The following is a 24,851-nucleotide window of genomic DNA, read 5'->3' as shown; positions in this document are numbered from 1 at the left end:
GTTGCCGATATTGGCATGACTATGATTAGATATTGTGGTAGGATGAAATTTTAAAGAGTTAGGAAGTTGCTATTCTAAATTCAATCTAAAAGATATTAGGTTTGTTTTAGAATCAAGAATATGGGTTGTTTCCGTTTTCGGTTTCGGAAATATTTTGTTTTCAGCAATTGCCTTAAAACTTTTTGGCAACTTGCCGATTCGTTTTGGAAACTCACAACCTATATAAACTTCCTTCATTCTACACTCACAACCCACACTACATCCCACTTTCATCTCTCACCTTTCACTTATGATAATAATTAAATTGGACTTTACTCCAACTCACACTTATATCAATTACCTTACTCTCAAATCATGTTGAAATATAGTTCAAGTAAAGGTATCGTCCCATGCCTAACATTGAAGCCCGTTTGGTTTACAACTTAGCTAGACTAATCACAAGAAACATTAAATGAGAGAAGGCTTTTGTTGGAAGTTTTTACACTACACTATACTTTAAATTCACTTTCAAATTACAATCAACAAATTTATTCTAAATTACTTAGAAAAGATAGAAGAGAGAGAAAGTTGTGGAGAGTTATATGTGGAGGATTAACTTTACTCATGCAAGGATAACTACCATTTTTAATCAATTCATTACAAGAACTATAATCATTATTGGGTTCATAGACAAACCCAAGAATAATACCAGGTTTGATCCCTAGTGGATTTATCTTATCTCTAAGACAACCTACTAGCATCTGGACTTATTATGGTACTCTATCTCTAGAATACCCTAACAAGTCCTAGCTTATTATCAACATAAACTATTTTGGAGTTGATGTTGATAGCAAGCTTGTGAAAAACTTAAAGTAATTTTGACTCCATTAATGGAGCTTATCCTCACATGAGCATCATTAACCCTCCACAAAGGAGGGTTTAGCTCATGATCCTAGGACCTATAAACTACTTACAAGAGACCTAGAGATTGAGAAGAAGAAGAAGGGAGTGAAGGGCTACAAGGCCACAAATCACAAGTAAATTGGCAAGTTTATTTAGAGCATCACCTCTCTTATTTATAGTTTCATAGGAATGAGATGGGTGGCCAAGATTACATCTTACATTTTCAATCCAAAGGTTACAAATTAATCTACTTTTATAATGGAATTTATTTAATCTAAGTGGAGAAAAGTGGGTGAAATAGTAATTCCCATTACAAGATAAATAATTAGGAGTGGTTTGTGCACTTATTAAGTGGAGAAAGTGGTGATTACATAAGCTTCCACTTAATGACATCATGATGAATAGTAATTGGATTTTTACTTTGTCTTGGTTCGGACCTGTTTAAACTCCTAGTCTAGTAAATTGATGGAACCTGTTTACCATTGTGTAGAGCTTGTTATGCTGATCGTTTTGACAGGTCACACGCCCAAAACGGAGTTCGGAGTCAAAAGATATGATTTTCCGAAGTTTCGCTGATTTTTCTGCAAGATTTGACCCGGAATTGACCATTTTGAGCAGGCTTGCTTCATGGGCTTGATTTAAGCTTCCAATGGGCTTCTTTTGGACTTGATAAAAAGGCTTTGTTTCCAATTAGCTTATTCACCTTGTTTCCATGCCAAAATACCAATTTTGTTGAAATTTCATCGTTTACGTGTCGAAACCTGCAAAAACATGAAAATACAATTAATTTGCATTTATTACACATATAATTAACCAATATGTCATGTCTCTACAGGGTTTATATTACATTTTTGGGTGCTTATGAACCACCCCCAAACAGCACTTTGTTTGTCTTCAAGCAAAGAAGAGACACTAAACAGATAAGTGACCAAAAATGTGTAGTCTACACTAATTCTCGTTTCAAAGAGTGCGATTGCATTGACCATATGCAACAAGGCCTTAAACCACTAGGAATTCCCTAGTGGACGAGTTATAACCTCTTGAGAGTTTTCCAGAGAAGATACTCACAAACTTCATTTATACTACAACGACTCAATAACAAAGACTTATTCCCTTAATTAATCTCAGATGTCTATACATCTCATTAACGGGGAACAAGAACTAATTCCATTGAAACTTGAGTTAATAAATTCACAATAATTAAAACATCTACATATGATCATGCATGCAGTGAATGGTTATAATGAACTGTACAAGCAGGGCCATTTTTGGATCCTTTGGAGAGCGTCCTTAAGTAGGTTCTCACAGGTATGCGTCAAAACACAAATTCTCTCATAATTTTTACCACTCAGGTTTATCTTACTCCAGTGTGTAGTGGGCACACGTTTCCTCACATTCTCAATGACATTCAGAAGAGTCGAGGTCGATCGATCACAACTACTACTTATTATCACACTACCCTACTCCTAGTTGAGCTAGAGGTCTTTAATAGGAATTATGGGGCTTAGGTGATAGTGTAGAAGAATATGGAAAAATCAAAAATATGATAAGTATGAGAGAACAAGGTCTTCAAAAAATTTAACACTAAAGAAATCCTTTGTTTGCTACTTCTAACTTATGTTTCCATTCTCATGCTTTTTTTGGCTTGTGACTCATTTTGATTTGACTTGGAGAGTTCTAACTTTCTTTTTCTTTTCTTTTCTTTTTGGAAACTTATTTCTATTTTTCTTTTCTTTTCCGAAGCAAGTAACTGATTTTTGTTTGGACAAGTCTTTCTCTTCACTTTTCTGCATTCATCCTATTTCTCATACTCATCAAATAGATGGGTTTATTTTGTTTTGGGGTTAATAGATGGGTAAGGAAATGTTGGTGAAAATGAAAATGGCTAAATGAAAGGTTCAATGGGAGCGACTAGCGGTAAAATTTCTACAGGTATATATTTATGGCTATATCGATCCAAAGAAGGCCTAAATTCTCTTCTAGGATTCGGATGGTGATCAAGTAAGTAGACGTGTGATTTCTCTACTCGAAATAACTACTCTTTTGTGTCATTACTCATAAATCACTCCTGTCGAGGCTTTTAGGCTAGATTCTCACTCAGAAAATTACTACTAAGTACAATCAACGATACTCATTGCATAAATGTTCATGAAAAGATGTAAAAACTATTGCCTACGTATTAACCTATGTTTCAAGGAACAAATTCTCATCCTAGTGCTAAGGTGAGATTTCTAGACAATTTTCATCACAAAAAAGGAAACAAGACTTTGTCACTAAATATGTTGAAAAGAAAAGAAAGAAAAACTATAAACAAGCTAATAATATGCTAAAGTTTTGCAAAAAAGGTTCTAACCACCCCCAAACAGAAGGACACTTTGTCCTCAAAGTGTAAGAGAGAGAAAGAAGATACATGAGAAGCTTGAGCAAAGATTTAGCGAACAAACTGCAACAAAATGGTATTTGAGCACAATATACAATATACCAAAAGAAAACTGAAAATATCACACTAAGCAAAGAAAACAAGCAACAAACAAATATCACACAACAAAAAGGGAAAAACACACCAAATACATATATATACAACCCAACATGTAAATTCAGGGTGCATCTAATCTAGGATCATCACGTGTGAAGTGCCACTCTTTAGCATCACGCCAGTTGATAATGGTCTGCCATAGTTTGCTCCATTTTGTAGCTCCAGATCGGTCCAAGTGTCGTAGCATTTTATTGTCTTTCAGGTTGCAAGGACCGTTCTTCAGGTACCTTGAATAACGTCGCCATAACCAAAACCATAAAGAATGAATTATTTTATTTGCAGGACACATGAAATCTACTGTAACCCAGTCAGTAAAACCGGCTGAAAACTATGGGAAGAAGACCCTTATTAAGTGGCTGGCAGTGACGGGTAAAAGTAAATAACGGTGTCAAAAGTCCCGAGCTTGTTTCAAATTTTGAACTACACAACGAGTGATATTGAAAAATGTATGCTACTGAGCAAGTGCATTGAAGACAATGCAAGAAGACTCATTGGCAGTAGAAAAATGCCAATCTCCCATGACATTCAGAAGGATAAATAACATGGCATTCCCTACGTTCATCGTCATGCTCGCAAGGGGAATGTTTAGTTCAGGCCAGTGTAAACCGCCATGTGCAGCGTCGTTCTTCCTACAGAGACCAGCACCATAAGAGTAACGAAAGGTAGGCAAAGAGAAGGAATTGGAAGTGTTTTGAGAGATGTAGAGCAAAGTGGTGGTCGGCTCATGATATAGTAGGTCCAAAGTCATAGCTATCAGAGGTTCAAGAAAAACATGGTGTGTATCACCAAGTCAGATTGTGAAGCCATCAAGGAAGAAACCATGTGCACGGTTGAAAGCAGTTGTGTCTTCCATATGAGCATAAAAGTATGCAGCCAAACTTGGAGGATAAGTTTGCTTGGGTTGAAGAACGAGGGAAGACCAACCAATGTCAGCAATGAAGTCACGAAAATGATGTCCAGAAGAGGGAGAGTCCATCATAGCTTGGAAAGATTGTTTAGGAATAATTTGTGGAGTTGACATCTTAAGAGAAAAAGATGGAGCTGGTAAGAGAGGGAGTTTAAGAACAATTATGCAACAAAAACTGAGCTTAGAAAGTGAAGATTAATTCTGTTTGAGTGAAGAGAGGGATGAAATATGAGATCTAAGATGCGCAATTTATAACAGTTAAGCCCGACAGACTAGTAATCAGTTTGATTAAAAGTCAAAAAGGTAGTTGCATTGGATTAAACACCCAATAGTCCACTCCTTAAAACTTGTGATTATGTTCTCCACTTAAGAGTAAACATGTATTATCCTCGAGGCACATAATGGCTGGAATAGGAAAAACAAGAAAAGTTGGAATCCAAGAATTGCATTAATGATGAAAGAAGATGGATGATAGTTAGATTGTACTCCCAAGTAGAATTTTAAACAAAGGGAGTAAAATGGGTTGTAGGAACAGAATATTATTATAAAACTAATATACTTAATTACAACTTAAAAACACACCAAACTGAACTATCACTCAAAAACACTCCAAATAACACATAAAGACAAAATAGATGGACCTAGAAAGAAAAATCAAGTAAACAATCCAGAAACAAAGTCTAGTGGTGAGCACAATGAGAAGAGGGAAGCTATTGTTGATGAGTAGGAAAAGTATAAGGTTGAACGAAACTTGTCACAAGATGGTGAAGTTCATCAACTTGCCCGAGGACTTGCTACTGTAGATTGCCCTAGTTCTCAAAAATCTCAGTATTATGCTCCAAGTTGAGGGTATGATTTCCTAAGAACTGAGTGTGGGCTTGCATGAATTCTTTATAGTCCTCATCATGCACCGTCTGACGTTCTTGTAGTTCTAGCAATTTCCCGATGAGGAAGTTTTGATTGTTATGGAGGGCCATCAGACCTTGATGAAGAAATTGAATACCTTCCATAAGATTAACAATGTTGGCAAGGGCACCCTCAGGAAACAAATCCCCAGAAGAGAGAGTGTTGGTAGCTTGGTCATTGCCCTGGTTCATTGCGGCACATGGTGCCCAATAACCGTCCAAGCAGTTAGAGTGAATTGTTATATTGCTAGCCAGTTTAACAGTGATAAGAGGATATTCAATGTAGAAATCCGACTTCAGCATGATTCGTGTGACTATGGTTGGCAAAGGGGCTGCTCCACTTCTGGTACGAGTAATTGAATTCCAGAGATACCGGATTATGCAAAAATCGTCTTGTTTTGCCTGTAACACCCAGAGTAGGTGGAGAAGAGTTTTGCTTATTTCAGATGTTTTGGAGTTGCCAACGACATTGTTTACCAACCAGTGGACCATAGCTAGTTGATTTCTTTGTAAGGACTTGTGACGAACAATATGAAGTTTGTCGTGGAATTCACCATACCGAATTGTTGCAAGCATAAGTTGTCGCACAGTTTCAAAAGGGGTTTCTTGAAGATGAACTTCAGGATTTGTCATGGGAATTTGATTAACCTCAGAAATGAGTTCCCGAGTTAATTCATGCTGCCTTCCATTCCTTAGGAAAAAGAATTTACCGTTATGGAAGTTGCTATGTTCGTAGAACATCATAACCAACTCTCGTGAAAACGTGGTTTGTGAATTATGCAAAAGAGGCACCCAACCCCGACGTATGATTTCAGTGTTGAAAAAGGGATGAAATAGTCCTTCAAGAAAATTTCTTTCAAAATCTTGCTCGGGAACTATTACTCGCCTATTAGCCATGGAAAATAGAAAAGAAATAGAATGATGTATATGATGGAATGAAAGGGAGGTGGTTGTAAGAAAAAGTCTTACAACCAAGATACAAGTAGACATGGATGAGAATGGGAGTGAGTTGTGAAATCTGGATTATGTGGGGAAGGTCAAGACGAAAAGCAAAGGATACATGTGTTTTTGTCATAATACTCTGATGTGGCATTCACGTGAAAGTGAGTGGTTTTCAAAGTGGGTCTTTTAACGTAAGATTCCCAAGACGAAGAACAAGTTGTGCAAAAATATTAGAGAATACGGAGGAAGGTGTCACAATGAAGTTAAACCAACACGTTTTTTCTACCTTGGATCTCAGAAAATAGGTCGTTTAACGTCAGATCCCTAAAACGGTGATCGAGGCTTTTTTACTGAGGTAGAACATATGGAGGAAGGTTTCACTAGGCAGTTAGACCAACACATATATTCTGAAAAGATGTAGCAAACCCCGAAATAGAAAGTTGTGGTGAGCTGAAAGGGTTACGTGCTACTGAAAGGGCCATTAAGATACAACCGTTAGCAGACGGATGTTAATCGTTAATGGGCTTGTTAAAGGAGAAGAATGTACAATGTGAAGGGGGTTGAGGCTCACTAAAGTAAGACTTAACCCCTACAATTTTTTTTTTCACAACTGTACAAGGGAAAATTAATGTGTTACCATCACTGTTACGGCTATTGAACTCTTTTTCAATCGAGATGATCCTAAACAATTTTCATGTCGCTCATAAACGAACCCAATCCAGCCAGACAGTGGCTTCACCTTTATGTTTTGGGGGATTTACTGCTCAGGACAATACCGTCCTGGACCTTGCGAGTAGCGCGACGGACTAAGCTACCCTTATTACATAAGGCTTATCCTCAAACTGCCTCTAGAAGAATGGAGATTACGTACTTCCAGGGGTTGGTCTAGGAGGAATCCATTACCTGTGTCCCTAGTAGGTAAACATATGACGGCCTACACGAAATCTTTTTGTGCACAGTAATAGCGCAAAGGTGAATTGTAAAAGACACGAGTATATACAATAGGAGTCTTTTAACATCAGATCCTCAAGACGATTCCCATCCTGTGGGAGCAACGGCGTGGCGGCAAAGTTGATCTCGCTCTGCTGGTGTGAGGTAAGTGTACACCTTATACTGGCAAGCAACTCGCAGTTGTTGAAGACCAGGGTAGGAAGGCGTTTAACAATGCATACACCATCCCATCCTTCGTATCGTCGTTTATGAGCAAAAGAGCTACGACCTTGACCTATCCGAGATGGGTGAGATTTACACCGAATGATGAGCTGAATGTCAGTTGGAAGAGAGTAGAAAAGAGTGGAGAAGGAAGAGAGTGGAAATTTTGGGGACCCATCTTGTACCAGAATTCATGTTTGCTCGATTATCAGAAGACATTTATACTCAGTTTGAAATAAAGTTGTTGTAGACTAAGGCTCCGGCGCTTATATCCACCCACTCCAAGATAAAGAAAAGAAAGGAGGGTCCGGGTACCTTAATGGTGCACTCCCTTTATATAAGAGTGGAATGGAGTACACTGAAAGAAAAAGATGAGTCGTTTAAAATCAGATTCTCGAGACTTTAATTCAACGTAAAAATCAATACACAACTTATCATATATCAACAACCGAAAAAGTTGTGGGTCTGTCCAACTAACACGTTTTTCACCCCCTAACAGATTCAGATACGAAGATTTGTTCTTTCGAGGTTTAGTAGACCGAGAACCTAAATGAGCATGCACTTTTGTTTGTCTCAAACGCAATAGGATCCATGTAGATGATGATGAGAAAAAGGATGTTCGGAAAGAACATTCAGAAGGTACATATGTTTGATAAGGTGGAGACGAAAAGAATGAGAAAGTGGGTTTATCTCTAAATTCTTTGAATGAGTGGGTCTCTATAGCTATTTCACATTTGAAAATGAAATGCTCCTGAGGTTCATTCTTGGGGAATGCGTTCTCGCTAGAAGGATTGAAAAACTTGTGAAGTACCGGAGAGGCGAGAAAGTCGAGTGCAAACGCAACGTTATTTTTAAACGTCAGAGGATGTAAAACCTTGGTGGTAGAAAACTGGAGGGTTTCTAGAGTTGGTAATGTGCTGGAATGGCATTTAGCTAGTTCCTGGAGTTCTATATCCGTAGAAAGTGACAGATACTCGATGCAGTTTTCAATTGGGGGATCAGAAGGATCAATTGGATAGAGGTTAAGAAATTCCTCCTCTATCATGTCTTCATAAAAGTTGTGATCCTTATTTTCTTCCACCATTAGTGTTGAAACCAATGAGGAAGGTATGACATCATTCGAACTGTCGATCATGTTTATCTCTTCATCCAATGATTGGGTTATCTTAAAGACGTTAATCTCAATAGATTGATTCCCAAAAGACAATATTATGGATCCATCACAACAGTTGATGATGGCTTTTGCAGTTGCAAGGAAGGGGCGCCCTAAGATGATAGGAATGGAATCGGGCACAACTTCGGTGTCTAGAATGACAAAATCAACCGGGTAAGAAAAATCTTGGACCTTTACGAGAATGTTATTCATAATGCCTTTGGGGTTTTTGATGGAGCGATTTGTTAACTGCAATTTCATGGTAGTAAGTTTGAGATCATGAAGACCTAACTGTTGGAACAAATAATAGGGAAGTAGGTTGACACTTGCTCCGAGATCTAAAAGTGCAGTAGTGGTATACTTGTCTCCCAAAGTGCATGGAACGGTGTATCTTCTAGGGTCCTTTGCAGATACAGGTACAATTTCTTTCGAAACTTACGTTGGGTGAATAAGGATTTGATTGTCTACGGTTTTGTCAGATTGAAGAGTGTAGACTACGTTTACTTCACCTTGGTTTTGATTACTAGTACCTTGATAAAAGTAAAATGAATAGTTTACCTACGAAATGAACGATGAATTCAATCCGTAAGTAAACTAAAACTGATCTTTTATCTCACTTATGTTTATCAAAGCTTCTACTCTCAATGCGAATTGCACTAAGTGGAGTAAGAAGTTCGTTCCACTCCTAGTTCCCTAGCATGGATTGTTTTCTAAGTCTAAGAAATCAGTCTTAAGTCAATGAGAGCTTTACGAAATAAGTAACTAGACTACGATGCAACTTACCCACAAGATACAACTAGTCAATTAAATAAACGACTATGAAATTACTACGTGATTCTATGATAGGGAGTTAGAGGGGAATTGATTCCACCTTAACTCAACTTAATCCACTACCACCTAATCGTCGTAATCTGAATTGAACTACTTCTGAACAATTGGTTATTCCTAATCCCTAATTACACATGGCATTTCTACCAATTCATAACTAGCATGTGAACAATTAAACCCATTCTCATGGTGAACTAATTATTTACAGTGGAATAGAAATTACGGCGACTCTTCTACGATAAACGGAATCAAGCTTTCATCAAGGCTTCTCAACCCCCTCAAATGGAGGTTTAGCCTTGAATCATTACGCAATCATTTCCATTTAGATTAAAACTAAACATACTATCAAGATTCAAATTTACTTAATTTAAACAATAATGATATCTAATTTAATGACTAAAATGAAATAAGGACGAGAATTGAAATTAGATCTAGAATTGAAATGACAAAATCGAAATTAACAAATAGCTATTTATTTATTAATACTAATGAAGAACTATGATTCTAATAGTTTTAATCTAAGACAAGAATTTGAATTAAAACTAAACTTAATTAAAACAATCAAATCTAGATCTAGAAGCTATTCTAATGGCTACTTTCTATTCTAAGCTATGTACCCTAATTCTCTACTAATTAATCTACCATTAACAAAGAGCTAAGCTTTTGTTTTTATACATCCATATCCAAAAATCGTGCATGGGCTTGGAGCCATGTTTTGGGCCAGAGAATCAGGCCCAAAACCCAATTCTTTCAGTCCAAAAAGGCCTCTTCAGTTAGATTCGGCTTCAACAGACTTTTCGTCCACTTCTGCTCCTCTGATTGGGTCAAGGCTTGGACCATTGCAAAGATCTTTCCGAGCCGGTCGTTTTGACATAAGGTAGGCCCAATTCCGAGGTCTGAGTCCAAAGATATGGCATTCGGAAGTTCTGTTGACTTTTGCTCCTTTATCTCGCTAAAGTGGCACATTTCTGCACATAATGGACTTTGAAGCCTGAAATGCATAAAAACACGTAATCAGTATTAACTCTTACTTATTATTCACATAATTGGTCTAACAATGATTATTAAAGGGTTAAAACTACAGTTTTGGGCTCTTATCAAACCACCCCAAACAAACATTTTGCTTGTCCTCAAGCAAAGATGAGAAATTAGAATAAGTGACCAAAAAAATGGAGTTCTAACTACTCTCGTTTATTTGAGTCGCGATTGCATTGACCATATGCAACAAGGCCTTAAACTACTAGGAATTCCCTAGTGGACGAGTTATAGCCTCGTGAGAGTTTTCCAGTGAAGGTATTCCCAAACTTCATCTATACTACAACGACTAAGAAAATAAAACTATTGTTTCCTTATTCATGCTCAACTATCTATACATCTCTCTAGCAATTGAATAAGAATAACCAAGTCAGAAACCTAAGTTAATATATACATAATAATCTATCATCTACAATAAACATATACACAATGAGTAGTACTATAAAATGTTTAGCAGGTTTGTTTCGAGAACTTCGGGATAAGCGTCCCCTAAGTAGGTTCTCACAATAATAGTCAAGAAACAACACTCCGATTTTTCCACTCAAGTTTAAGCTACTCCGATTAATACAGTGGGCACACTTTACCTTACAATCTCAATGACAACAAGGAAGCCGGAGTCGATCAAACACATCTGCCACTTACTATCACACTAACCTATTCCTAATTGAGCTAGAGGTCTTTATTAGGTGTTACGGGGATTAGGAGATGGTTTAAGAAGGAAGAAAATGGATATTCTAAAGGACAAGTCTGAGATAATAGAGTCTTCATATTACGTAACTAGAGAAACCTTGTTATTTACTTTTGCTTATACACTTTGTTTCCATCCTTAGCCATATTTTTCTTTTTCTTTTCTTTGGCTTTTGACTCCCTTTTATTCTATTTTTTGGAGTTTTATTTTATTTCTATTTTTTTATTTTTCTTTTCTTTGGATGGAAACTTCTTTTCTTTATTTTTTACGAAGCAACTAACTAATTTTTTTGTTTACACAAGTTTTCTCTTCTTCTTTCTTCATCATTCTATTCTCGGACTTATTCTAAATTGGGTAGGTTGATTTTTTTTTTTAATTTTGTTTTGTTTTGTAACGGGGTAAAGGAATTGTGGTTTATGGAAGGGCTAATGAAAGGCTCGATTAGGGCTTACTAAAAAAAATATACTTAGGTCAGAATTTCTAGCTATATCGATCCAAAAAGGGCCTAAATTCTCGCTTAGGATATGGTTTAGTGATCAAGCAAGTGGACGTGTGATTTTTCTATCCGGATTTTACTTCTCCCTTGTGTCATTTCTCAAATGTTTAGCTCATATAAGGCTTTTAGGCTATATTCTCACAGAATTTGTAGAATAAGTACTCTAGCCTAGATTTGAAAACTTCTTCGCTAACAATCATAGATACTCATGTAATATATTTATAGATAGATGTAAAGATTATTACCTATATATTAACCTAAGTTTCTAACAATTATTACGATCGATGCAACAGACTCACGGAGACTTCTAGATTGTTAAGAGCATGGAGAAAGAAACAATACCAATATTCCTAAGTGTATAGCATAACTTATTTATTTATATTTTTGAATTTTTGAAATTTTAACTAGAAAACAAATGCATATTATACATATTTATATCCTAGCGGATGTCTTAATTACACGTGTTTCTATGCCCCCCCAAACAAGAAGCATGCTTTGTCCTCAAAGCATTTAAATAAAGAGGGTAGGAAAAATACCATTGAAGCGGGTGAAATTCAGAAAATCATCTGCAAAACAAGGTTAGAACGCGTACTAATATAGGAAATAAAACCGACGCAACTCTATAAGAGTTCCACCCATTATGGGGTTAACAATTAAATTGCTTGGGACATAAGCGGACACTAACGAAACTAAAACTTACCTCCACTCGGCTGTTATTAGTCATCTTCGCCATCCTCTACTTCTATAAAGAAGTGAGGCTCCTTCGCGATCTGCCATGCTATGATAATTTGCTAGGCTTCACACCATTTATCATCTATGGTTGCTAACCTATTAAGTGCCACTTGGTCCGATGGGGTGTAGGGTGCAACTTTGTGAGGGTGTATCCGCCACCCTTGCCAAGTCATTGCACGGAAAGATCGAATAATACTATTGGTGGGTGCACCCATGTCTACCCTAATCCAATCCGTGAAACGTGTACAAAAAAGGAAAGAAACATAGCATAATCATTGAAATTAGAACGGGCATAAGAAGGTACTTATGCCTCATGGTATGGGCTCGTGCTAAACTAGACATCAAAATTCGGGAAGGTCATAGAACCCGCGTCCCCGTGGCTAAAGCAAGGAAAAACGCTGCAAGTGGCGCCATTCACGTAAGAAAAAAGCCATTCCCTAAAATGTTTAGCATAATCCAAAACATAACAGGTTCTATGTTCATGGACCCGGGCTACCAAGGGGGCAACGTTATAGTCCCCTTGGTCCTCAATCTGGAAAATGCCTGCCCCATAAGCCTCGTGCAAAAACTCATAAGTGTAGACATGCATATTATCGACCCAATAGCACCATGGGTCTTGTATCTCAGCGGGCATAGCAAGTCCAAGAACAAATGCTAGCAAGAACCTGGTAATTTCCATTGGTTCATCGTCAATGTTGATGGAGAACACTTGTTCTCCATCCGGTCTCTCAAAGAAAATGCAGTTATTATAAAAATAAGATGCAAGTCTTTGGAGAATAAAGTTCAGCCGGTCTTACCATAAGAGGTTCCCCGGCCCAACGTATGTGATCACCTCGCAAACCAAGCACCGTAAGTAGTGCTTTGGAACAAATCTTCGAAAGACTGTTCGGTATTATTATAGGAGATGTCATCTCAAAACTACGCCTGGAACGGTACTGCAAAACAACCGGGCACAACTTCGCGGAAAACTGGAATTTTTCGGTCCACGGAAGTCGGTAGCGCCGAAGCCTCAACTAGAGGCGCGAAGTCGCGCTTTTGTATTTTGGAATTCCGGTGTTTAAGCGAAGTCGCGCTTGACTTGGGCACAGGCGCGCTCGAGCAAAATTTTCTTCGAGGTAGTGTAGAGAGCGGCCCGGCCGCCAGGCCGGAAGCTCGGTTCAGATTTCTAAAATGGAGACGAAAAACGTGGGAATCGCGGGTGTGAAGGGGGTGCGTGATGGAAGTTAGATGTAGTGTGAGTTGTGAGTGTAGAATGTATGAAGTTTATATAGGTTTTAAGTTGCTAAAACGGATCGGGAAGTTGCCAAAAAGTATTTACGGCAGTTTCGAAATCCTAAATTTCCAAACTTCAAAACGGAAACAACTCATTTTCTTGATTCTAATTCAAACCCGGTTATCTTGTAGGTTGATTTTATGATTGAATGTACCTATTTAATCTAGATTTCATCCTACAATGATTCTCAATCATAGATATGCCTAAACGGCCATATTTTTTCACCTTACTCCATAAATTCTAACACTAGGGTTATATAAAAATAAAGTTTGAATTGATAAAACCACCCCAAACAAGTTGGGAAGGTGGGGTCAATATGAAATAACCACACATACTGAAAATAACCCTTTATATTAAAATTTTCATTCGAGTACCTTTCACTACAAAATTCAAATTACGAAAATAAAAGTTACATTACAATAAAACAACAAAAATAAATAAAACAACAACCACTATCAATCCTCGGACTCTCTAAACACCTGCCACCGGTGGCGGGCACACTCTCTAGTGGTGGCTTCGGGCTCGAAGGTCCAGCAGAGTCGCCGTCGTCGGCGACGACGCCATGCCTCGTAGTGTGTCCTCGAAGGCGAGTCCCGTATGAGGTGGGAAGCGTGCAAGCATATCCACTCTAAACCGGCGCGCTGGCTTCCATCTCAGCCTGCTTCCCATCTCTCATCCTCTCTCTCTGTGCGGATCTCGGTTGTGATGAATAGTCACTGTCGAGTCCGGAGGTCTGCATAGATAGTGTTTAGTGAACGATGCCCCTATGAAGCACAGCCATGCGTTACGATCGGACCAACACCTCGGAAGGCATCCGTATCAAAGCAAGTCACGCCCCTCCTCATCCTCCTCCGAATCATCCTCATCCTCCTCCTCTATCTCATCCATCTGTCCCTATCCGCGGGCAATATCCAGCGTTGTTGGACACACTCCCTATAGATCACGCGGGTTACGGTGCGGGGTAATGTAAATCCTATCGACGCCGGAATGCTTTCATCTTCGACATGATCTTGGTAATTAACACACGAGGAAGAGGTGCCAAAGACTTTCCGACCCCCTAATCATGCTCAAAGAAAAACTCCAAGATACAGAAATCGTGCTTCGCTCTCCGAGTACCCATAAGATGTGGAGGCGGGCGGACCGATGTCAATGACCTTGTCGCTTCCCTAGGACATTCCGACCAATCCATCGAAATAGCCGGTGGTTGGTCTGAGGATGCTGGCGAACACAATGGGAGTTTGTATTGTAGCTCCCATTGATGACGATCCACCCCATCAAAGGCTCTACCCGTCAAACCGGGCTCTGTAAAGTGGCATCGGATGGATTCTAGGCGGAATGCCTAGAATCTCGACAACGATCGATGGTCAACTCCTTCCTCTTCTTCCTTACCAACACAAAATCCTACTCCCTCCAACTCCCCGGTGTTGTAGAACCGTCGGACCAAGTCTTCGTGGTAGAAGGCTTCTGTCGAAAATACCATAAACTACTCCAGTCTCTACTAGCCATTTCACACCGTAAAACGGCGCCGGTGGTCGGCAATGAAAACTTGCTCGGTAAAATTCGGTTGTTGAGCCATCTAGTGTTTGGAATGGAGTGAGGGTTGAAATGTGATGTGGTGGTGGGATTTTAATAGGCGGTTGAAGCAACAGTGGTGGTGGTGGAGTGGTGGCGCAAAGACCAAATTTTGATTTTTTTTAGGTGGTTTTGGTGGTTTGAATTGGTGGTGTTTGTGGTGGGTGGAGTTTGGAGAAGATTTGGGGTTAGGATTTGATTTTGGGCGAGGGTTTATTGTATTTTCTTTTTAATTTTTATTTTGTTTTAGGTTTTGGAGCTTTGTTAATGGCGGAATGGAGGAAGAAACGATGAACTATAGGTGAAGGTAAGGGCGCGAGCGCGCTGTCCGTGGGCGCGGGTTGGGCCCAAGCCCAAAATCAAAATTTTTGATTTTTTTCGATTTTTTCGCGAACTTCAAATCAAAATTGCCGCTTCGTTACCGGTCCGATTTTTGCTAATGAGATATGGAAATGATCAGGAGAGAATTTCCTATCCAATGATCCATAAAACACTCTATTCCGACTTCAGAAGACATACGAGATAGTGGAAAATGCCTCGAAGTGCGTGCATGGCGTAAGTTATCTTGAACGAATGAACTCTAAATTAATAGATTATGTCAATCCGAATCGTAATACAATAAAACGGCCTAAACAACTCTAATGGGACATAAAACATTTTAGTACGGAAACACGAACACTCCACCCCCAAACAAATTTTTTACAACGAAGCTTAGAAAATTTGTTTTTAGCAGTGGGTCTTTTAAAGTCAGATTCCCGAGACTTCCTAGATTACTGTGTTTATTTTTATTATTTATTTATTTATTTATTTATTATTATTATTTATTTATTTATTTATTTATTTATTTATTTATTTATTTATTTTTTATTTATTATTTATTATTATTATTATTATTATTTTATTTATTTTTTTTTAGAAGGAAAAACAATAAGCAATAAAGACATAATTCACACCATAGAGAAACATGACTCAAAAATCCGAGAAAAACATGCAAGAGTGGAAAACGTGAACTATGTGAACCGTGGACTTAGGATCCGGTACTTACAGCCATACACTCCATAGGGAGGGCCCGGTTACCTTAATGGTGCACTCACCAATATATTAAAGTGAAAGGAAGTGCACCAAACACAGAAATTGAGTCGTTTATAGTCAGATACTCGAGACTTTATCTAAAACATATGTATGAATATGCAGTTGATCATATATCAACAACCGAAATAGTTGTGGATCATTCCATATATAAATATCACAGAAAACATATCCAAACACAATCAAGCACCAAGATTTCCCTACGACGCGACCTAGTGGAATCCAAACGAAGTTGGATAACCCTATTGTGTAACATATCATGCACCTTCTTTTTAATTTTTGAATGCGTGGGTGTTTTAGTAAATAAGTGTGGAAAAGTGAATGGTTGTGGAGAATATTGTGGATATGGATAAGTTGTAGAAAGACAAAGATGTACACAATGAGGATGTGGTTTTAGCAAACTCAACTCATTCATTGTGTGTGTAGGGATTGTCTCAATTCTGAAAATGAAGGTGTCAAATAGTTTGTCCTTCTGAAGTATCTGTTTGCTAGGAGGATTTAAAAATTTATGAAGCACAGGAGAAACAAAAGGATCGAGTGCAAACTCGAGATTCCTTTGAAAGGGGTGGAAGGAGGGGAGTCGAGTTGGATGTTGTGCAAGTTAGTTCTTGATAGGGTGAATTGTCACCTACTCGAAGAAACTCATCGAATTCCTCATCTAGATTGGTCATATCCACATTACTATGGTAGTCCTCTACATCTTTGAGAAAGTCATCTATCCCGGCCCTCATCAATAATATGTGTATCGACTAGTGTAGGGATGAAAATGTTGGAGTCTGACTTTCCAAAGGAAAGAATTTTGGGCATATGACTATCAGGGAACGTGTTGTTGAAATAATCTCGAGCGAAGCTCTCGATCATGCTAACCTCTTCCTCCATAGATGAATCGGGTAATCTGTCCTTGTTTTAAAAACATTGACTTCAACAGCAAGATGGCCAAAAGACATGGACATTGAACCATCATGGCAATTAATGAGCGCATTGGCAGTTGCTAGGAAAGGACGCCCTAAAATGATCGGGACAGAGTCGTTAGCGACTTCTGTATCGAGGACTACAAAATCAGTCGGATAGTAGAAATCCTGAACTTTTACCAAAGACATTTTTAGACTACACCCTTAGGATACTTAATAGACCGATCGACTAATTGCAACGTCATTTTAGTGGGTTGCATCTTGTCTAGACCTATTTGTCTATACAAATAAAATGGGAGTAAGTTAACACTAGCCCCCGTGTCTAATAACGCCGTCGTATAGGAATCTCCTAAGGTGCATTGTCAATGGGGCGACCGAGGGTCCTTGTACTTAACAATTCCATTATTTTCGAGATAAGGTTGGGAATTGTTCTGTTAAAAAGCGTCTTTTGGTATATTTGTCTTCGCCTAGTAGTACACACTTCCTTAAGAAACTTAGCATGATGTGGTAGCTTTTAATAGCTTCGAGGAAGGGAAGGTTTATAGTTAGATTCTTAAAAGCGTCCCTAATCTCCTCGTAATTTGTATCCCTAGTTAACATGGCTAATTTTTGTGGAAACGGTGGTTTTACGTCTATATTTAGCAATGGTATCACCTGGATGTTTAACCGTGGCTTTACGTTTCTTAGGTTGTGTTGTGGCCGGTACCTCTACGATGGGTAGGCTCTTGGTTTCTATTTCGGTATCTAGTAAAATAGTAGGTGTAGGGACTCTTGGTGGGGTAACCATAGGCATAGTTACCTTGTTATCAACCACTCTGCCGAGCGGAGAGTGGTGATGGCATTTATCTCACCTACATTTTCATATTCATTACTAGTATTATCGGTTACCTCAAAGGTCGTGTTTGTTGTTTTAGGATTAGGTATTGCGTGACTGGCAACACACCTTTGGTTTGGGCTTTATCTTGAGCCAACTGTTGGGTTAAATTATTAACGGTTGTAGAAGCCGTTGGTTAGATTGAGCCATGGTTTGGAAAAGTTTTTGGCTCACTTGTATGAAGGTGTCAAAGCGATCCGGTGTGTGGTGTAGTAGTCCGCGGGTGGTGTGGTTGGAACTATTTCACGTGAATTATTTATGGGTGGATTTTGATAATTATTATTGACCGGAACGATACCTCTATTAGCATTATAATTATTATAATTACCTTGACCTTGTGCTTGACCTTGTCGAGGTTGCACTTGGTTGTTATAATTATTAAAATTACCCTGACCCTGTCCTTGTCGTAGTGGAGCTTGGTTAAAGGCGTATGCGTGGGCCTAACATATTGATTATTGTACCCTTGAGGTGTGGCGTGTTGGTTATTTCGCCAACCGAAGTTGGGATTTTGTCTCCAAGGGCGTTAGGTTCACTATTAATGGAACAAGCCCGTTCATAGGCTATAGGGACGATGGGAGTCGGGATGCTCGATACTCAAACCGAAACTACATGGGTTTGAATTTACATTCATGACGGGATAGGCTTTTGTTGTACGAAAATGGCCTCTACCTTTTAGTGAGTGATTCGATTAGAGTTTTAAGCTTGGAATCGTGTTTAATTCCAAACATACCAGTGACCTTAACTCGTATTAGTAGAACTAGCGGAGCGGGAGTAATCGTCACTACCCCCAATTATTATTTAAGCTTAGTTTGGTCCTCTAAAAAATTTATAAGCCTCCGGGCTCCTTTACTTAAGAAACTACCCCCATTCATTATGTCAAGAACTTCTTTATGGTGATGTTGAAGTCCTTTGAAAAGGCACGAACTAACGTGTCTTTTGCTAGGTTATGGTGTGGACACTCTATAAGCGCATCGGTGAAAGCGATTCCAAGCCTCTGAAAATGATTCATGAGGATTTTGTCGAAAGAAATGAATCTTGGAAAGCATCTCATCCGTCTTTAGGGGTGGGTAAAATGTTCCATAAACAAACAACAAGTTTAGCCCATGAGTCCACGAATTAGGCTTGGGGGTTAACCAAGACGCCTTTATCGGCTTTAAGGTGAAAGGGAATACCCTTAATTTAATTTGTTTAAATTACCAACCGTGGGATGGTGGAATGTTGTTAGGACTTGTTCAATCCTAACGTAGCCGATAAGGTTTTTCATGGTCTAAACCATGAAAAGCGGGTAACAAATTAAAAATATTTGGAGGGATTCTAAAATCCCCACTGGTCCGCTAGAGCGATGCAAGATTTGGGGCTATCGCCAAGGCTTTGTAGAAGTCCGAGAGGAGTCTCTCTTTCTTCCCCATTATATCGGTGGTGTGTGTGAAATAGTAGTTAGAGGTGTAGTGGGTGGTATACTAGATAGATTTGATTGTTGATGTTGTTGTGTATTTACGTTCGGTGTTTTGTTCGGCGGACCTTAATCTCATGCAAGACTAAGTCGAACTTAACTAAACATGCAACACTCCAAACAATTACGATATACTAGTAGAAACCTCTAACCGAGATCGCGAGGTGGAAGAAAGGAATACCTGATTGCGTCCTTGCTTCGCTTATGAATAGCGTCTTGTTTACGCTTTGTTCAGTGTATAGAGCGAGTTAGAACACTGAAAAATATGAAAGATCAAAGTTGAATCAAAACCGTCGAAATCCAAAAATTTAACCGCAGGCGGTTCGCGCATAGAAGCGTGATCGCTCGAAAGTAATTTTCAAATTACAGTGTTTTTAGCGCGGGTCGCGCTCCACATGGGGGCGGGTCGCGCTCCGTGTCCAGGCTATAGGGCGGGTCACGCTCAAGGAGGGCGCGCGCGCGTTCAGTATAATTTTTACCCGGAATTTTTCAACTTAGAAATGGACAACCACAGTATGAATCAAACAAGGGTGGGTGGGTTTAATGGGACTTAAAAATGACTACTTCTACTATGAAAACAATGCTAAAGTGCAACTAAGATGGCAGCGGCGCCATTTGATAAAAGTAAAATGGATAGTTTACCTACGAAATGAACGATGAATTCAATCCGTAAGTAAACTAAAACTAAACTTTTAATCTCGATTATCAAAGCTTCTACTCTCAATGCGAATTGCACTAAGTGGAGTAAGAAGTTCGTTCCACTCCTAGTTCCCTAGCATGGATTGTTTTCTAAGTCTAAGAAATCAGTCTTAAGTCAATGAGAGCTTTACGAAATAAGTAACTAGACTACGATGCAACTTACCCACAAGATCTGACTAGTCAATTAAATAAACGACTATGAAATTACTCATTGATTCTATGATAGGGAGTTAGAGGGGAATTGATTCCACCTTAACTCAACTTAATCCACTACCGAAGCCAATCGTCAGAAAGTAATCGAATTGAACTCACGCAGAACAATTGGTTATTCCTAATCCCTAATTACACATGGCATTTCTACCAATTCATAACTAGCATGTGAACAATTAAACCCATTCTCATGGTGAACTAATTATTTACTCGCGTGGAATAGAAATTACGGCGACTCTACAATAAAACGGAATCAAGCTTTCATCAAGGCTTCTCAACCCCTCAAATGGAGGTTTAGCCTTGAATCATTACGCTAATCATTTCCATTTAGATTAAAACTAAACATACTATCAAGATTCAAATTTACTTAATTTAAACAATAATGAAATCTAATTTAATGACTAAAATGAAATAAGGACGAGAATTGAAATTAGATCTAGAATTGAAATGACAAAATCGAAATTAACAAATAGCTATTTATTTATTAATACTAATGAAGAACTATGATTCTAATAGTTTTAATCTAAGACAAGAATTTGAATTAAAACTAAACTTAATTAAAACAATCAAATCTAGATCTAGAAGCTATTCTAATGGCTACTTTCTATTCTAAGCTATGTACCCTAATTCTCTACTAATTAATCTACCATTAACAAAGAGCTAAGCTTTTGTTTTTATACATCCATATCCAAAAATCGTGCATGGGCTTGGAGCCATGTTTTGGGCCAGAGAATCAGGCCCAAAACCAATTTCTTTCAGTCCAAAAAGGCCTCTTCGGTTAGATTCGGCTTCAACAGACTTTTCGTCCACTTTTGCTCCTCTGATTGGGTCAAGGCTTGGACCATTGCAAAAATTTCGAGCCGGTCGTTTTGACATAAGGTAGGCCCAATTCCGAGGTCCGAGTCCAAAGATATGGCATTCGAAGTTCTCACGACTTTTGCTCCTTTATCTCGCTAAAGTGGCACATTTCTGCACATAATGGACTTTGAAGCCTGAAATGTATAAAAACACGTAATCAGTATTAACTCTTACTTATTATTCACATAATTGGTCTAACAGTATGATTATTAAGGGGTTAAAACTACAGTTTTGGGCTCTTATCATACCTGGTACATTGTTGAGTTCAAAGGTTGTGTTGGTGGGCTTCGGATTTGGAACCGCTTCTCCAGGAAACACACCTTCCGGAGTTTTATCTTGGGCTAACAGCTGAAGGGATTGTTGAATGGATGTCAGTATTTGAGATTGTTGTTACATGTAAGCCAGAAAGGTCTCGCTTGTCTTGTTTGCTAAAGGATGTATTAGTGGTGCTGCAGGAACGAGGTCACGATAGTTGTTGATGGGTTGTTGATATGAGAAATTGGGATTTACGGGCACAAGGCTGCGGTTGAAATTGGAAGTAGAATTACTCGGGAACTGGGCTTGTCCTTGCTGGAATTGCTGATTATATCCTTGCTGATATGAATTGAGGTTTTGTGGTGGCGTAACTGGTGGATTGGGGAAACCTGGAGGTCCTTGTTGTTGGTTGTTTCGCCAAGAAAAATTTGGATGTTGTCGCCATGGTGTGTTAGGTATGTTGAAGGCACAAACTTCTTCAGGTTGATATGGTGTGGATTCATAAAGCAACGGACAAGAGAGTTCAGTATGGGCTAGGCCCTGACAAAGATAACATGGGGAACTGCTGACGTTCATGACTTGTTATGTTTTTGTATCATTAACTTACACGGAAAGAGCATCTACCTTCTTGGTTAGGGACTCGATCAAATTTTTTAATTCTGGATCAGGTTTGACTTCAAACATAGATGTGGCTTTTTAAGAAGTGATGTGAGAGGAACGAGAAGAATCTGTGTTTCCCCAAGAGGTACTTCACGATGCTTGCTTTTCAATGAATTTGAATGCCTCATTAGCGCCTTTATCCAAGAAATTACCACCGTTCATGATATCGAGCGTTTCTTGTTGATGATCAGAAAGACCATTAAAGAAGGAATGAACGAGGACACCAGTGTCGAGTTGGTGATGGGGACATTCGAGAAAAAGATCATTGAATCTTTCCCAGGCTTCTGTAAAGGATTCCTGAGGATGTTGAAGAAAGAATTGAATCTTCTGAAGCATCTCTTTGGTTTTCATATGAGTATGGAATTTAATCATGAATGATTGTACTAATTTTTCCCATGTGTCATAAGAATGAGGCGGTTCGCCTGCTAGCCAGATTGAAGCTTTATCAGCTAGGGTGAAAGGAAACAACCGTAGCAAAACTTGTTCGTCAGAAACGTTGGGATGATGGAAAGTATTTAGGACTGTCTGGATCCGACGAAGATAATTATATGGTTTTTCATGTTCCAACCCATGGTAAATGGGCAACAAATTGAAGACGTTTGGCGGGATTCGAAAATCCACATTAAGGTCTGCAAGTTTGATACAGGAAAAAGGTCCTTCCTTTAAAGCAGTGTAGAAGTCCGAAAAGGGCTTCTCGACTATAGTAGTCGTTTCAGCCATAACTAGAGGAGTTAATGGCAAAGGATTCACTTTTTGAGGTTTAGTGTCAGAGGGGTAGCTTGTTTGAGGTGATAATTTACGTAATTGCTTATCGTATTTTCTTCTACGATATGTGTGTTCAAGTTCCTTATTAGTACCAGACCTTAATCTCATGCAAGCATAAAATTAGCTAAGGTATACAAGGAATGAATTTTTACGTGATTAATTCAATTACGTGATAATGAAGATGGACAACGTAAGTTTTAGCCTCTACTAATGATAACAGTTGAACAAGAATTATGTTGGCATAAACAAACAGCCAGGTCACTTGACAGATTGAGAACCTCAATTTTTTCAAGCTTCCTAAACACTGTTTGAATATGAAATATTTTATGATGATTTTTTTTTTTTTTATGTAGTTTTTTTACTATTCACGAATTATACAAACAAATATGGCAATACAACACAAACTAAAACACAATTTATACAAGGTAAAAAAAATATCTAGCATGCAAACAACTTATAATCAACAAATTTTAACATGCGACGTAGAAACCAATCTCATATTACGAATATGCTTAGACAACTCAAATTATGCTATATACAACTCAGGAAATATGCGTCTGTTTACACAATATATACGACACTAGTTAATGCATATTTTGTATAAAGATTCAATTTCGTCAATACTCATTGAGATTGCGAATGTCATATAGAGAGCAGCTTTGCCCTGAAGGGCTTAGAAACAACTTACCCAACTCAGATTTTAACCCTTGTTGGAAAGTTCTTCTCTTTCTTGACAAAATAGAATACTTATACAAACATTCAAACCATACATACATACATACATATATACTAAATAATCCTAATCATGCAAACAAATATTATAATGCATACTACTATACGTATACAAGGTCTAAACAAGTTATATCATGCAAGAAGTTACTCCTCTAGCAAGTGAGTCGAGGAGTGGTAGAAAACGGAACCTGAAAAGCATCCTGTAACTCCACCTTATAGATATAGAAATGATTTTGGAACTTCATCGCAAGATATGAAACACTAATATCCCCTCCAGTAAGGGGACTTGCGCACACCACCTTTTTAGTCGCGTCCTGCGACTGGAATCTAGTGCTAGAAATGAGAACCTATGACTAAAAACAAAACAAAAGTTAAAAAATAACAATAGACAAAAAAGAATAAAGAGAAAAAAATGGAAGGGAGAGAAGTGGGGGGATTCCCCGTGACGTAGACATGCTCCGTTGTCGCGCTCTGGTAGATGTTAGGATGGCAGTGGTGCCATTTGATAATAATTAAATTAGACTTTACTCCAATTCACACTTATATCAATTACTTTACTCTCAAATCCTGTTGAAATATAGTTCGAGTAAAGGTATCGTCCCATGCCTAACATTGAAGCACGTTTGGTTTACAACTTAGCTAGACTAATCACAAGAAACCTTAAATGAGAGAAGGCTTTTGTTGGAAGTTTTTACACTACACTATACTTTAAATTCACTTTCAAATTACAATCAACAAATTTATTCTAAAATTACTTAGAATAGATAGAAGAGAGAGAAAATTGTGGAGAGTTATATGTGGATGATTAACTTTACTTATGCAAGGATAACTACCATTTTTAATCAATTCATTACAAGAACTATAATCATTATTGGGTTCATAGAGAAACCCAAGAATAATACCAAGTTTGATCCCTAGTGGATTTCTCTTATCTGTAAGACAACCTACTAGCATGTGGACTTATTATGGTACTCTATCTCTAAAATACCCTAACAAGTCCTAGCTTGTTATCAACATAACTATTTTGGAGTTGATGTAGATAACAAGCTTGTGAAAAACTTAAAGTAATGAAAGACTCCATTAATGGAGCTTCTCTTCATATGAGCATCATTAACCCTCCACAAAGGAAGGTTTAGCTCATGATCCTAGGACCTATAAACTACTTACAAGAGACCTAGAGATTGAGAAGAAGAAGAAGAAGAAGAAAAGAGTGAAGGGCTACAAAGCCACAAATCACAAGTAAA

General features: G+C 38.3%; 1 protein-coding gene and 1 long non-coding RNA gene across 4 annotated transcripts; both read right to left on the bottom strand.

Moving 5' to 3' along the window:
• Window positions 1-985: 985 nt before the first annotated feature.
• LOC147475433 (uncharacterized) lies at window positions 986-24,838 on the bottom strand. Its single transcript, XR_015209294.1, has 2 exons — window positions 23,796-24,838; window positions 986-1,643 (listed from the first exon to the last, which is right to left on the bottom strand). It is a non-coding gene; the product is annotated as an uncharacterized LOC147475433 (long non-coding RNA).
• LOC147475434 (uncharacterized) lies at window positions 6,857-23,803 on the bottom strand. 3 transcript variants are annotated; one of them, XM_086584707.1, is made up of 2 exons: window positions 21,444-23,803; window positions 6,857-9,007 (listed from the first exon to the last, which is right to left on the bottom strand). In XM_086584707.1, the coding sequence occupies exon 2, from the start codon at window positions 8,736-8,738 to the stop codon at window positions 7,641-7,643; it is 1,098 nt and encodes a 365-aa protein (XP_086440833.1). In that variant the 5' UTR covers window positions 8,739-9,007; window positions 21,444-23,803; the 3' UTR covers window positions 6,857-7,640. The 3 variants fall into 3 exon arrangements, 1 of the variants encoding a protein (XP_086440833.1); XR_015209292.1 differs by lacking the exon at window positions 6,857-9,007 and adding an exon at window positions 9,770-10,296; XR_015209293.1 differs by lacking the exon at window positions 6,857-9,007 and adding an exon at window positions 20,800-21,329.
• Window positions 24,839-24,851: the final 13 nt, after the last annotated feature.

The sequence above is a fragment of the Coptis chinensis genome, chromosome 9 (genome assembly GCF_015680905.1).
Source record: "Coptis chinensis isolate HL-2020 chromosome 9, ASM1568090v1, whole genome shotgun sequence".
Taxonomy (NCBI): domain Eukaryota; kingdom Viridiplantae; phylum Streptophyta; class Magnoliopsida; order Ranunculales; family Ranunculaceae; genus Coptis; species Coptis chinensis.
This window is presented reverse-complemented; position numbering and strand designations above follow the sequence as displayed.